This window comes from Artibeus jamaicensis, unplaced genomic scaffold, assembly GCF_021234435.1.
Source record: "Artibeus jamaicensis isolate MK-2021 breed Jamaican fruit bat unplaced genomic scaffold, CSHL_Jam_final contig_944, whole genome shotgun sequence".
NCBI lineage: Eukaryota > Metazoa > Chordata > Mammalia > Chiroptera > Phyllostomidae > Artibeus > Artibeus jamaicensis.
Genome location: NW_026522020.1, coordinates 3,465,800 through 3,481,366, shown reverse-complemented (window position 1 = coordinate 3,481,366; position 15,567 = coordinate 3,465,800). Strand labels below are relative to the sequence as shown.

Here is a 15,567-nt window from a genome sequence, read left to right as displayed (position 1 = left end):
CAAAGGATGAGGAAGGCCGGCTTCCAAAGCTCAGACTCAGTCCCGCTTGCACCTCGGAACCTGCAACATTGTTACAGCAGCGCCGGGGACTGGCTGGGCCGTGGGGAGGTGGATACACTTCTGGCCCAGGGCGGCCCGGAGCGGTCCCGGGCCTCCCCTCCACCACAGGGTCCAGACGGGGTGCGCATATACCCCCAGGGCTCAGCGGCAGGTCAGTCAAGGATGCCAACTCTCAGAATGCTTGATTAATGTTTATTTTTTAAGTCATGCTGCCCAGCCCTGAACACGTGCCCAAATGTTTCCATTTCAAATACGTACTAATGTCCCCTTGCCCTGAGCCCACCCTCCTCCCTTTTCCCTCCTTCCTCTTTCCTCCCGAGGAGCTGCTGTGTCACTACCGTGCACCTGTGTGACAGGACACCAGGGGCACCCGGTGGGGGAGAACGAGCTGTCCACGGGGAAGGGGCAGCCTCACGCAGGCTGGGAAGACGGGGCCGCCCTTAAGGCTGCTGGGTCCCCGCCCTCCCTGCCCAGCCACCTGTCTTCCCCTGAGGCCAGCCCAGCAGCACACATGACATGTGATGACCACCTGGCGGCCAACTCCAGGGGGCCGGGGGGCCACCAAGCAGGGTTGCAGTGGCTGTCCCCTTGGCCCAGCATTCCTGGGGGACTACTGGCCGCACCCAGCTGGAGCCCAAGGAGACCGCTGGTGTGGAGGAGCGGGCGTTCAGCAGGGCATGCCACATGGGAGAAGCCCACCTCCGTGTTCCTCCTCGTGACACTTGAAGTCCCTTGTCACCCCCATATTTAGCAAAGCCCTCCTGCCTTGTGGGGGTGGGAATCATAGGAAGCTGATTCAGGCTTTCTGATCCCGAGAACTGTCTCAGAACCTGGGTTCTCTGGAAGGCTGGACGCTCGGCGCGATCTCCTAGGGCAGGAGTGTCAAACTCATAGTCTCCGGGGCCACATCAGCCTCACGGTTGCCCTCAAAGGGCCAAATGTAATTTTAGGACCATATAAATGTAACTGCTCCTTCACTAGGGGCGAGAGGCTCGGCGCAGCTGCCAGCTAGAAACAAGGTGCCGGGCTGGATAAAACCAGGTGGAGGCCAGATTCCGCCCGCGGGCCTTGTGTTTGCCGCCTGTGTCCTAGGGCCTGGACAAGCAAGCTGTCCCTAATCCAGGCCTGGGCTGTGTGCCCACCACGGCCCCACCCTGTCAGCGCTTGGGAAGGCGTGGGAACCAGGGCAGGGACCAGCCGCCAGGGGTGTGAGTCAGGCTGGGGACTCGGCATTTCCTAGAGAACGGGGCGCCCCTTCCTCCTAGTCCCCCAGTAAGCAGGTTTCTGTTGCAGGGAAATGAGTAGAATCGAGAACCAGGAGCCGGCCCTGCGGGCAGGTAGGTCATTGTTATCCTCAGGAACCAGCTCCCGGCTCCAAATCAGGCACCGTCCTTCCTGAGAACACAGGCCAACGCCGTGCAGGCCCCTGTCCCTCCAGCCACCATCGCCCACGGCCGGGACTGCAGTGGGTGGCCCACACTGCCCCCCCAGCCTGGGCCCTGGGGACGCGGGCAGGCCGGAGTCTGCAGGGAGGTGATAATGAGGGGTTTTTCAACACCGCGCAGCGTGGGTCCCGGGAAGGAGGTGGCCTGTGGAAAAGGGTCTCCTTGGCAGCTCATTACAGACACTGTATCGATTCTTCCATCGTTACCAGAAGGCAGCTCTGCCGTGTGAATTCCTGTCCCTTGAAGTGTATTCGCCAGGGACCGTGTCCCCCCCGTTTCCACGAGCGCTCCGGCCCGCTAACAACCTTCCGCGGGCCTTTTGAAAGCCCGAAGTTTTCAGAGAAGGGAAACGTGTAGCACCTGCTCCATTCATCCTGCAAGAACAAGCAATCTACACACCCCCGCGCGCGCACAAAACCCTAAAAAGCGCAAAGAAACAAACGGGCCCTGGGCTGGACGTGGCCGCCACATCAAAGCGCGCTTCTGACGCGCAGGCCCTTCCAAGGGGACGCAACATTCTGCGTCCTCTTCCTGAGCGGCGCCGGCGCCGTGGGTCGGTCTGTTTTGTCTGTTGCCTTCTCCTCTTAATCATAAAGCGTCTGTTTGGGGCAGATGAGAGAGAGCTGGCTTCCAGAAAAATCCGCCGCCGACAGCTCACTCTCCTGCCTGGAGCTGCCCCCTGTTCAGAGCCTGGAAAATGTGGATTCCACACTGAAGTTCTCCCCCTGCCCGCCCCGCTTGGCGGGCTTTTGATGCCTCAAATGGCCCCTAAGGTCCCAGTGACCCCCACATTTGGCAAAGCCCTCTGCTTCTTGATAACACCCCACAATTCTTTCAGTCCCCATCTCTGCCTCCTTCCCGGGGTCCCAGAGCTCTGCCCCCGGGTGTCGGCACCCTGTCTCCCCTCTTCCTACACCGCGGTTTGCCCTTGATAGCTCTCTGCCCCTCTCTCTCCCAGCTGCTCCCCGACCCCACCCCCTCCTGGCGTGTCCACCAGGATCTCCCTGCTTTCCCTGTCCCAGCCCTCAGGGTCTTTGTGTGTCTCACTACATGCCCACCATGTACCTGCTTTCAAGAGATGGTTTCACCCTGTTTTGGCCCTCGTAGACATTGCCCCACACCGGTGCCCCCTACTCACCTGACCTCCCCAACCCCCACCCCCAGGTCTCTGGACCCTGGAGTACAAGCGTGAGCTCACCACACCCCTGTGCATCGCCGCAGCCCGAGGCCACGAGGCCTGCGTGGGCTACCTGCTCGGCCGAGGTGCCAACCCAGACGCCAGCCCCGGTGGGCGTGGACCCCTGCATGAGGCCTGCCTGGGGGGCCACACGGCCTGCGCAGAGCTGCTGCTGCAGCACCACGCGGACCCCGACCTGCTCAGCGCCAAGGGCCTGGCACCCCTGCACCTCTGCCGCACGGCCGCCTCTCTCGGGTAAGTGACGCTGCCCGGGCAGGCCGGCCACCCCACCCCCCACCCCCCGCCCCCGGCCACGGCTCCCGCAGCCAGCCAAGCCCCTCCACCCCAGGGACCCTAGAGCCTACTGCAGCCAGGACGGATGGGACCCCTGACACCTCCTGCGCCCTGACGCCGCCCAGACCGCGGACCAGCCATCCACCTGGACCCTGCCTTGGCCAATGCTCCCCAGCTGGCCACGCCCCTCCGTCCCCGTCCCCGCCCCCAGGACCAGTGGTCCCCGCCCCCGGCCCGACCCCACTCGGCCCTTCCCAGAGGTGTAATTAGCCTTGATTGCGAGCGCGGGGGGGCGGCGCCACACCGAGCTAATGAGGGGGCTGATCAGGCCCGCAGACGTGCGCTGAAGAGTGTGCTAAAAGGCCACTGGCGGGGTTGGAGGCTGAAAAATTAGAGTTTTTAATGATAATTTTATGCAGAATAATTGTCACAGTGTGACATAAACGGCTAGCTCCTCGGGCGGGGCTTCCGCGTCCCACTAGGAAGCCGCGCAGGGCCGGCCTCTTTCGGAGTTTTCGGGCGCAGCAGCCCGGGCCCACGGCCTCCGAGTGGGTGCTCCGGCCCGGGAGGTGGCGCAGCCACCCTGTCCAGCTGGCCTTCGTCCTCCAAGAGTGTCTGTCCCCATGGGGTCCAGTGGGCCCAGGAGAGGCTGTGGGGCCACGTGTCAACGCAGAGGATTTATGTCCCATGTCTTGGCTTGCAGTGTGTCATCCTGACATTTCTCTTACTCAAAACGTCCTGGTCCCTGTCCCCGGGGCTGTAATTTCCCGTGCTTCTGTCTCTGGATGGAGAATTGAATAAAATCACCGTGTGAAGTGTAGGCAGGCAGGACTGCTGGGCTCTCCGTGACCAAGGGGAGGCCCCACCGACAGATGTCACCTGAGTTCAGGGTGGGGACTGAGGCAGGCAGGCCACCAGGAGCAGGAGAGCGACCGACAGAAGCAGCGTGTGCCGGCATAACCACGTGCAATACGCTGCCTGGGTTCGAAGTGCCACGATCTGACGAATTTGGACAGACCTCTATGCACTCTGGAAACCGTCCCTACAATCAGGAGGGCAAACTCACCATTGCCATCAAAAGGGTCCCTTGGCTCGTGTTGCCTCCTCCGCCCCCTCCTCGGTTATAGCACCAATCTGCTTTGGGCGCCGTAGTTCAGTCTGAATTGGCTGGAATCCAGGATAAATGGAACGTCCTCTTCATCATCTGGCGCCGTTCACTCCCCATCGTCACTTTGAGAGCCATCCTTCTGTCGTGTGTGCCCACAGCTCCCTGCCGGCCGCGGCCGCATGGGTATGGGTGGGTGTTCCCCAGTGTGGCTGTCCCTCCCTCCCTCCCTGCGCGGAAAGGCTGCCCCTCGGTCCCAGCTTCTGGCTGCTGCCGTACAGCTGCGGCGGACACCTGTGCTCCGGGCTTTGTGTGGGTGCCGGCTTTCCCTTCTCCTGGGTGAGTGCCCAGGTCTGGATGGCCGGGTCACAGGGTGTGACGGAAAGACAATCTTTTGAGAAACTGCCACGCTGGTGTCCTCTGTGGCTGTGCCATGGTGCGGGCCCACTGGCGGTGCAGGAGGTCCGGTCACGTCGCATCCCTGTAACTGAACGCAAGTCCCGCTGCCCACCCCTGAGAGGGCCAGTACTCAAGAGGCAGGTGCTGACATAAAAGAAGGTGGTTTATTTTCAGGTGCCGGCCACCTGAAATGGGGAGATGGGGACTCACGTCTCAAAGCCCATCTCCCCCCTCAGTGGAGGCAGAGGTATTTGTAAGGAGGGAATGGGAACAGACAAATCCAGGGAGGGGTCGCCAAGTTCTCCCCGTACAGACGAACACAGCCCATTCCGGTAAGGACGGTCCGGTGCTCATCCTCCAGGCTTAGTCGTCCCAGGTTCCCGTCATCCTCGCTCCATGGTCGAAGGTCAGCATCTCTCCAGGAGCTGGAACGGCTGCGGGTCGGGGTCTGTATCTTTTGACGACGTTAGTTTCCAGGATTCATCTACAAGCTACACATTAGTCAGAGTCCACACTTGAAGAAGCTGTGTCAGAAGAAAGGCAGGTGGGCTCCAACCCGCTCTCTCCCCCCCCCATGACCTCACCGGTGCTCGGTCCGGCCACACGGTACCCCTAGATGGTCTGTAGGGGTGGAGCCTCCAGCTGCATTTCCCTGGAGACCAGTGATGCTGAGCTTCCGTGTGTGGATTTACCTGCCATCCCTGTATCCCCTTCCATGGCCTGTTCAAATCTTGTGCCCGTTTAAAACCAGGGCTGTTTGATTTGTTCTCCAATTTTGAGATTTCTTTCTTAACTTTGGATACAAGTCTCCCCAGACATGTGATTTGGGAATGTGATCTCTGGCCTCTGCGTTAGAGTTTCTTCTCTCACAAGGGTCTTTTGAAGCCCAGAAGTTCTTAATGTTGCTGGCACCCAGTTTACCGATTCTTTTCTTTCAGGGATGACGTTGGGCTACTGTAGCTAGAAAACCCTTTGCCTCACCCAGGCCACAGCGATTTTCCCCTATGCTTTCTTCTATAAATTTAATTATCTTATATTATTTTACATTTATGTCTGGGGAGCCATTAGGAGTTAATTTTTGAACATGGTGTGAGGTGTGGATTGAAGGTTTGTTTGGATTTTTTTTTTTGCACGTGGATATTCCGTTGGTCCAGCGCTATTTCTCAGAAAGCCTCTCCTTTCTCCACTGAGCTGCCTTTGTGCCTTTGACGACCATTTCCGGGCCTGCCAGGTGCATGCGGGGGAAGTCCAGGTCTCGGTTCGGACCAGCCGTCCCTCCCACAAACAGGGAAGAGAAGACTACCCGGAGGTGCCAGTTCCTCGTGGCCCTTGTCCCACACACCACAAAGGACGACCCCTAAACAAAAGGGAGCAGTTGGTGACAATACGAGTTGTGGCGGCCCGTTGCTAAGCAGCCCAATCTCGGCTTCAGCGGACCGGCTGTATAGGTTTTATAGCCCACAGCTGTGTTCTGAGCAGGCAAGGCAGGAAGTCTCTAACCTCGGGGGGGCCCAGCAGGCGGTGACAAAGCATGTCCCTCGAGAGCCCCCTGGGTGACATGGGGAGGCAAGTGGGCTGCGGGCTCAGAGCAGCCCCTCACGCGTCTCCCCTGGGGGGGTCACAGGGCGTTCCACCCAGACCTAGACCAGCAGTGGGTCACCTTTGTCCCATGGCCTCTGGGGATACATGTGAAGTCACCGGGGCCGTGGCAGCTGGCAGAGCCGTCCCTCCCTGGTTCTGCCTCACTGACACACGAGGCTCTTTTGCCAGCAGCACCACTGTGTGACGGCCGCAGCCCCGTGAGCAACCCTGGCCTCGCTCAGCTCACGGAACCGGGCCAATGTTAAGTCCTGAACTCAGACAAATGCGCCATAACTTCGTAAGAGCTTAACTTCACGGGAAGTGGGGTAAAGGGTATTTGAGAACCGTCCGCATCATCTTTGCAACTCCTCTGTACATCTAACCTAACTTAAAAACACAGAGTTTTCAAAAAGCAAGTTTGCTTCGCGCCTTGAGCTCCAACCGTGTTAGAAAAAGATGTCCGTTTGCTGGGGAATGAGAACTCAGCACCGCCCCCCCTCCCCCAGGCACCAACGCCGTGAACCCCGACCACGGCCCCAGCGCAGGAGCACACGCCCGCACGGGGGCGTGGCCACGCGGGGCTGCGCATCACACAGGCCAGCAGTGCTACTCCGCTTACGTGTCGCACAGTAGAGACCAGTGTCCTCGCCCCGGTTGGCTTTGCAAAAATGGTACAGGTCCTGGGGACTGTTTACTAAGGACTTTGGAAAGGTGTCTGTGCAGCAAGGCTCTGAGACGTCCCTTTCCTCCTCCTCCTCCGTCTCCTTTTCCTCGTCACCTTCTGTCCAGTGTCCAGGTCTCTCTGTGAATCCTCCTGCCCATCCATTTAATCTGACGGTCTCGACTCGTTTAAATCCTGGTTATTGGGGGAAAGTTCCCGGGGTGCCGGAGACACCGGGAGTTCAGGCAGGGCGGCGCCGCCGCGCACTCGGAGTCCCTCCGCTCCCCGTGGCTGCGGTGGGAAACGCGGCCGATGCCCCGAGATGCACCGGCAACGCCGCAGCCCAGCGCCTCCAAGAATAAAAGCTAATAGATGTCAGGAAGGGCTGGAGGTTTTGACCACGCGTTTCAGCTTCAAGAGTCCCCCGAAGTCGGTCTCCGAGGAGGCCCAGCTTCACGTGGTAGGGACATCGTCACTTTGACGAGAAAGCGCTGCTTTCTCTGGAATCTTTTCATACCCAGATTTTAGGTCATCCTTAATGTTTTTTCACCTTCCAGTGGAGAGAGGGTCCTTGACCTCCACGCGGAGCCATTTCATTTTCTTCTTCTGGATGACAGCGGTCCCCACGCCTCGGGGCCCGGTCCTGCCAAAGCCCTTTCAGTCGGCAAATCTCCGTGGGCGCAGGACTTTCAAACCTTTGAGTCTCTGAGTTCCTGGGATTAGAAAAAAAATTGTCTGTGCTCCCTTCCAACCCGCAAAAAGGAACATCCGCGCTTTAATCTGAGAACCTTTTGAAGAGATTTTCCCCGAAAGAAAAGTTCAGGGAAAGTTACCGTCTTCCCGTCAGTAGCCAGCCTGCCTGCCTCGCCCTCTGCATTACGGAGGGCTCGCCTCGACCTTCTTTCAAATCCTGAGATGATTAAAATGAGAAAAGAATTAGTCGAGTGCCAATTCTTCCTCTCGGCTGAAGCCGTCTTGATTTAAGCAGCCGCATGAAGGGCCCGCCTCCCCTGCCCACGCATTAGCACCAGGCTTGTGAGTTTACGTTTCTGTCCCAGCTGTGGCCATTCCAGTGGCTGAAAAAATAAGTCACAAGCCAGTGCCGGGCCCTCAAAGGTGGCGAAGCATCTCCGGGGAGAAGGTCACGGAGGGAGGAGGTCGTTGGGCAGTTCCTGCCCAGTTCAGACCTGGAGGGTCGACGTCTGGGCGGAGAGGAAGCAAGGGCTGCTTTCCCGAGCAAGAAGGTCGAGGGGAGGCTGGGGCAAGTGGGGATGACCGCTGAGAGCCCTCCCGCCCCGAGTTTCCCCCTGGAATCGGGGAGCTCGCCTGCCCAAGGGCTCCCGGTGCTGGCAGGCACCCCCACACACTCTCTGCTCTTCTGCCTCCCAGGGAAGTGAGCAGCCCCCTGTTGAAGCAGAGGGGAGAGCGCAGGGTCGGGCTCAGTGGGGGCATTGAAGAACCCGGGGTGAGGGAGGGGCTGTCCCTTGGGGCCTCGAGGTCCACATTTTGCCGTGTGTGATGCACACCCACGTTTTTGGCCTAAACTTTCAGGAGAAAAATTTTCCATTTTAATTCTTCAATTCAGTTTTTTATTTAGAAACAAAACCGATGATCATATTCCAGGGTATTATTTTGCACAGGGATATCATTATTGCTTTCTAGAGTTACACTTTTAGCCCATAAGCATAAATAAAAGAATACAAAACATTTATATAGAGACAGAATTAGTACCACCCACGTGTAATGCACATTTTTACTTTTCCCTCAAAAATCCCTGAGCACCAGCGAGGGCCTCACTTGCCACCCACCCCCCAGCCTATATATACTGTATGCTTATGCCCAGACTGCAGATGAGAAAACTGAGGCTCCAGGAGGGCCCATGTTTTGCCAGCAAGGTGGGGACACGGGGGACAGGTCATACCCAGGAGCAAAGGTCAAAAGTCAGCAGAGAGCATAATGCTGAATGATCGCCTCTCCCTCATTGACCTCATTGTTTTTCCAAAGCTGAGTGTGGTCAGGCGGTAGCTCAGCCCAGGCCTAACCCGCACGGTTCCAACGTGGTCCGTCCCAGGCTCGTCCCCTCCTGCCCCTTCCCAGCGTCCCAAGCAGACGGCTCAGCCTTCTGGTCACTTGCCGAGGCCCATTCGAATCCCTGCCCTGCCCATTGGGAGTTACAAGAAGTGACCCAGGTCCAGCCAAACCTTCACCGTCTGGGCGAGAGCCTGATCAGACAAACATTGAGAAGACAGACAAACGGCCATGAGCAAATGAAGGCGTCCTCCGTGTCGTCAGTCGTGGGAGCAGCGCCCGGTCCAACCGCAGAGAAACACCCACCGGTTTACGCCCGCCAAGGGGACCACAGCCTGAAAGAAAGGCAACAGGCGAGTGCTGGGGAGAGCGAGGGGCGACCGGAGCCCCCCCACACTGCTGCGGGGAACACAGGACGGCGCGTCGCTCTGGAAAACGGTGAGGTGGGTCCTTTTAACATCAAGGATACGCCTACCAGCGATTTCGCCTTTTTACCCAAGAGAAAAGCGAACGTACGCCCACAAGACTGATTCAAAAATGTTCACAGTGGCTTTATTCATCAGAGCCAAGAAAGGAAGTACCCAAATGTCCACCAACATCCACAGGAGAATGAATTTTGAAACTGTGGCGTCTCGGTACAATGAAATATATGCAGACATAAAAATGACGGGTCACTCGTGTGAGCAACAATTTGGATGAATGTCAGGCGTTATGTTGAACGAAAGAGGCCGGACACAAAATGTAGAAAGTTGTAGAAAAGACAACACTAAACCACGATGAGAAAACTCAGAATGGGCTGCCCGTGCGGCAGTGACGGACTGGTGGCAATCACGAGGGGACTTCCCAGAGAGACAGAAACACGCGTGTGCTGTGTCCGGACTTGCTGCACAGGTGTGTCCCTCTGTAGAAATTCATGCCTGGGTCCGACCTTGGCCGGTCGAAGGTGCTTCACAAACGACGCCGGGGGGCACAGCCCGCAGGCAGGGGTGGGCTGAGAACACGGCCGGCAGGCACAGCCGTCCATCACCAGCCTGCTTTGCCACGTCCCAGCTCTGGGGCCGCAAGCGAGTCACTGGTCTATTAAGCCTCAATTTCCCCACCTGTCAAAGTCCACTTGTGATGCAGACTTGTTGCAGAAACTAAAGATAATGTTTAAAAATAAATTCATAACAAGACCAAGTGGCAGGGAAGCAGCGAGCTCCCAGCCCAGGGCCAGAGCGTGAGGAGCGCCACTCTCTGGGGTCTGTGTGAATGGACTGGGGCGGCGCAGACGCAGGGGAGGATCCCTGAGCAGGCTCGGGTGGGATGCAGGGAGGCTTGAGGGGCTCAGGAGAGGGTGGTCTCGGACCTGAGGCTAGGACAGCCCAGGCTGAGGTGTCCTGCGGGCCCTCTGCACCTGGAGGGAGCTGGAGGGAGCTGGGGGGCGGGGGAGAGCGCTCTCGGGAATACGATCTCGAATGACAGTAACCCCGCAGCCTCCTCGATGGGCTGCCCTCTACACACTCCTGCCTGCGGCCCAAGCTCCTTTTTCTGTGCACTGTCCCCCTGTGCCCCCGTCGCCTCGCTCGGTCACTGTCCAAGACGAGGGTCAGGAATTGTTCTGACGTCCTCAGAGGGGGGGGGTCTCCCCTGGGTCCCTGGCAGTGACTGTCCTGCCCCAGCTCTGGGCCTCCCTGGCTTGCCTGTTTACCAGGGTGGCAGGAAACCAGATAGAATCTGCCCCGGGAGGAGAGGGCTCGGCCCAGCTGGACCACTGGGCCTGGGTGAGGCTTTCCCCGCGGGGCCAGAGACAGGGACACACACACAAGGTCAGGCTCAGCAGGCGTCCGACACCGTTGCCTTCCCTCTGCTCATCACCGAGCCCCCCCCAACCCCTTCCTTCCTCTAGACTTAGCTTCCCGTGGGCATCTCAGATGCCCGAGATCCCGAGCATCTGAGATCCCGAGATCTCTGCTGGCACCTGAGTGGCTCGGGGGCGGAAATTTTAGCACATTCCAGGGATCTGGTAGCTGAGCTAATCTCTTAGAATCCGTGTGCTGTTGCTGTGGGCGGTGGGTGGGGTGGGGGCGGGTGTTCTCATTAATAACCTTGTCCTGCCTCTTTCACACTGAAACTCTGATTCCTTTCGGAAAATGTGAAAACACAGGCAGGCAAAAGGCAACAGAAGTGCCCCCCGGCCAGGGGCAAACCCTCGCTGGCCTGTGTGTATCTCCGCTTGCCTTCTACGCATGGACGTACCTGCTCCTTAAAAAGCGATAGGGCTGTTCGGGGCTGTTTGGTGACCTGACCCTTTCACACAGCCATTTTAGGCAGCTTCCCACCCCATGGAACGGGCTCCCACACCCCGTCCCCAGCGGCCGCCCAGTGCGGGCCCGCGGAGACGCACCCCAGTCCGCCGGCTATGCTGTTTTCCCTCGTTCCCGCGGCCGGCAGCTCCCTCATTACCTGCTGTAAGAAAGTGCCAGGGGTTTGCCACCTAGAAGCTCTTCATTAACAACGGAACAGGCATCGGTGGCCCTCCCAAGGGCGGGCCACTGTCCTCGTCCACTGTCCTTGCTCTTCTGAAAGGTGTCCTGGTGGCAAACTGCAGCCTGTGGCCGTGGACAAGGGGATGCCTTGTATTTTCCTGTGGGGTCTCTGGAGAGGCTGGGCTGCTTTAAAAGGAAAAAAAAAGTACAAGCAACTGCTTTTTCATTGTGGGTGTGCGCGCAGGCTCAGGGGCAAAACTGAGACAGAACCCTCGGTGCTCCACCTCCGGCCGCCCTGTTCCAAGTCCCTCCCAGACGGGCAGGGCGGAAAGCAGCCTGAGGCTCTGTGCTGACGAGGTCTGCATCCCGTCTTAGCTGGTGGTTATTGTCCCAAAGGACATCTCCCATCAAATTGCACTTGTTTGTAAAGATCTTCCGCCCAAGACAGGCCAGGTCTGGAGACACAGCCAGTGTGGAGGCTGGAGATTCGCAGGGAGATGGCGACGGCATCGGCGCCCCCAGGTAGGAAGGCGAGCGGAGCTGGAAACCCTCCCTGGCCGATCCCTAGGGGAGCCCCGGCGAGGCGGTGCCAGGAAAACTGGCGGCAGCCTGACCGGAAGCTGCGCGAGGCTCATGCAGGACGTGCAGGTGCTCCCCGTGATTTCAGGGGAGCAGTCTGCCCCCACTGGGGGAAAAAGCCCCGCTTCTACCCTCAAGCAGCCAACGGTCTAAGGGAGGAGTCCCAGGTGCCAATGGACATTGGAGTGTGGTGTGGGAGATGGTGGGTCCCGGCACTTCTGTACAAGACACAGGACAGCACGGACGTGTGGCCCTCGGCTGCTGGCACCGGGAGGCAGGTGCCCGGGAGGTGGAGAAAAGAGAGATAGGAATGCGTCCGCCTTCACGGGAGACAGGGCACCCCCAGGAGGAGCAGCGCAGACAAAGACACGGGGCAGAGAGCCACACCTGGTCAGGCAGGACCGAAGCACAGGATGGGAGCTCGGAGCCTCAGGAAACGAGAGGCGGGCGGGGTCCCCGGAGCTGGGTCTCTGGGTGCCCTGTGTCCTGCAAGCGGGTCCGGAGCAATCTCCAGGGGGTGCATGGCATCTGACGCACACAGGGAAGGCTGCTCCCGGGTCCTATGGAGCTTGTGAAAGTATGAGACGGTTGTTACCACTCAGGCAAGAAAGGACAGTGACCATACAAAGGAAGAAGCGGTTCGAGTGATTATAGATGCTGGAGTCAACGGGGCTGGCCACCGACTGCGGGGTGGGGCGGGAGGGCAGGAGAAAGGCAAAGGACAAGAAATTCACAGAGCGAGACCCCCAGGAAGTGGAAAGGACTGAGTCTGGAGCGAGGTCACCCAGAGGGACTCCCCTAGAAAGTGGAGAATGGCAGGAACAGTCGCCGAGGAAACACACCGGAACAGCAGCTGGAGCAGGTGCGACTCAGAGGCGGGAAGGGGGCAGCTGCTGGGGGAGCCCGCACTCCAGAAGGGAGCGAGAGGGGAGCACCTCGGGGGAGGCCGGGGGAGACAGCACCGCTGCAGCGGGGTGACGGCATCCGCAGTCGCTGCCGTCCGCTGGAGCGAGGGGCTGACCTTTGACGCTGGGAAACATGAACCGCAAGCCCCCGAGGCCCACCTGAGACCGGGAACCAGTCCACGCATGGTGTTCCCTCCAGTGGCTGAGGGGAGATGAGAGGATGGATGATGAGTGGGCTCCGGGTTGGCAATCCGGCCACCTGGCATAGGGGGTGATGGCCATGTTCCCTCTACGCAGGGGGACAAAGGGCCACTGAAGAGCTGCCCAGGGACCAAGTGGAGGCAGGGGGGGCCAAGGGAAAGGGGGTCGAGGACTCATATCTCCGTGGAGCAGAGATGGGGCCACAGGGCCCAGAGGCTGTGGTCCGGAGGTGCCGTGCTGAGTGGTCGGGACCCAGAGGGAGAGCAACCACGTGGATGACCATGGCCAGGAGGGGACCATGGAGTGCACAACCGAACTGGGGCCAGTGTCTTAGCAGTGCCCACAGAGGACAGGGGCCAGCACAATGGAGAAGGTCCTGAGTGACTGTCCTCCACCCCACGCTTTCAGGCTGGGCCAAGTGAGGTTCCCCGCAGGGCCGGAGGCCCCAGGGTCCAGCAGCCTGCTGAGCAGTCTGCCACCTGAGCTCAGGTTGAGGGCGTGGAGTCCTCCTGGGGCAGCCAAGGCCCAGAGGGACTGCCCTCCAGGGAGGGGCCCAGAGGAGCAGCAGTCTGGGCTCCAGTGGGTGGACCTGGAGGTGGAGAGACCAGGGAGGGCACGGGGTGGGATGGGGGGGGACCAGTCTGTTCTTGGAGAGTCCAGCTGACGCACAGGTCGCCCCACAGACAGGCAGGGTTGTATGTCCACTGCGTGTCCAGCCTCGAGGACAGCCCAGGGCCAGCCCAAGTCAGTTCCTTGAGGGCTGCGTAGGTTCCTTCTGAGGGAGCAGAGAGAGCCTGCCTCACGCTGTCCGCTTGTCACCAACGCTCAGTGGTTAATGGAAGAGGCACTGTTGGCTGAGAAAGAGTCTGGCAGCCTAAGGGACCCTCCTCAAAACCGTGCCTGCCAGGCCCTCAACTGCCGCAGGTAACAAAGAGCCAGGTGACAGTCCTTCAGCACTGGCATCTGAGCCACAGCACCTCCCAAATCAGCACCAACAGATACAAATTACTCATAGGCTCCGCCACCCTGCACCCTGCAGGTTCCCAGGCACCTCCCCAGCTGTGTCCACCGTCTCCTAACCGGTGGGCGCCGCGCCTCCATGGTTTCCATTGTACCTTTTCTTCTTTCCTTTCCAGCCCCTTTCAACTCCCGACCCTGGGGCACAGGATATTTGAACTTATGTCCTTTCTCTCAGGCTATCCTTGCTCTTCAAGGAGCCCACTCGCTCCGTGGGTTGTCGGGAGCCCCCTCAGTGGCAGCCAGGGGGTGGCGGGTCCAGTGGCAGGGTGTGGGTGTGGGGCATCAGGCCCTGCGGGCGGGGTGACAAGTCTCAGCCTCCCCGCAGGTGCGCGCAGGCGCTGCTGGAGCACGGGGCCTCGGTGCACTGTGCAGGCGGCGCCAGCCAGAACACGCCACTGCACGTGGCGGCACAGCACGGCCTGGACGAGCACGCGCGCCTCTACGTAGACCGCCGGGCGCGCGTGGACGCAAGAAACGGCCAAGGGGAGACGGCCCTGAGCGCGGCTTGCGGGGCAGCGCTGCGGCCCGAGGAGCACGAGCGCGGAGCGCGCCTGTGCGCGCTGCTACTGCAGCGCGGGGCAGCCCCGGACGCCCGCGACGAGGACGAGCGCAGCCCGCTACACAAGGCCTGCAGCCGAGTGCGCCCGGATCTGGTGCACCTCCTGCTGCGCCACGGCGCAGACGCTACCGCGCTGGACTACGGAGGCGCCTCGCCGCTGGGCCGCGTGCTGCAGGCGGCCGCCTGCGCGCCCCAGGCCGAGCCGGAGCGCATCGTGCAGGAGCTGCTCAACCACGGCTCCCCCACGGTGTGGCCTGACGCCTTTCCCAAGGTAAGAGGTGGGGTGGGGGCCCCCCGAGCTTTGTGGAGCAGGGCCCCGCTCGCCTGCACTGGGTGGCATGCAGCGTTTCTCAAACTTGTGGAACCTGGGAACCCCCCGGGGGAGCTGGGAAATTGCAGACGCTTATTCCGTGGGTCTGGACGTCTCCTAGGTGACAGTGCATTTCTAACAGTTCCTAGGCGAGGCCCAGGTCATTGGTCTCCGGACCGCACTTTGAGGAGATGGGGCCGCCTGTCTCAGCAACTTGAAAATTAGGAGGGTGGGGTGGGAAAAAGCTGGGTTGCGTGGGCCCTTTCGAAGCAGGCACCTGGAGAGTGCACACACTTATCTCGATGACGCCGTCAGGGCTTAAATTCTTCTTGTGGCTGCTCATCTTTTGTTGTAACTTTCAGAACAAGGAAAATCGATTTCTTATCGCATCTGGCATCAGTTCTGAGATGAAACACCCAACCTCGTTAATGAGATTAATTACACATTTGCAGGTTCCCTCGTTCCCCTCAAGACATTTTCTGTGAAATGCCAGGCAGGGGAAGGGACTTGTGCACAGTCAGGCTGTCCTGGCCGATCCGCAGACCGGGCTCCGAGCAGCCTGTCATCTTTTCCGGGTGTCCAGTCTGGCCTGAAGGGATAAAGGGGAAGAATAACAATTTCTCGCCAGAGAAAATACTCAAAAGACAAAAAATGTTTCCAAAAGAAAAGTTGTAAAATATTGGTTAGAATAAGAGATTGTCTCCTCAAAAGACTTCCCTGAAGGGAAGGCGTTCAGAAGGGAAACTGGGTGTGCTTAATTTACAACTTACCCCCC

General features: G+C 59.5%; 1 protein-coding gene across 1 annotated transcript in view; it reads left to right on the top strand.

Annotated features, from left to right (window-relative positions):
• Positions 1–15,567, top strand: part of ASB18 (ankyrin repeat and SOCS box containing 18) — a 42,832-nt gene that overhangs the window by 15,348 nt on the left and 11,917 nt on the right. The window contains 2 exon segments of the mRNA XM_037161384.2: positions 2,670–2,937; positions 14,249–14,753. Coding sequence (XP_037017279.2) covers positions 2,670–2,937; positions 14,249–14,753 — 773 coding nt within the window.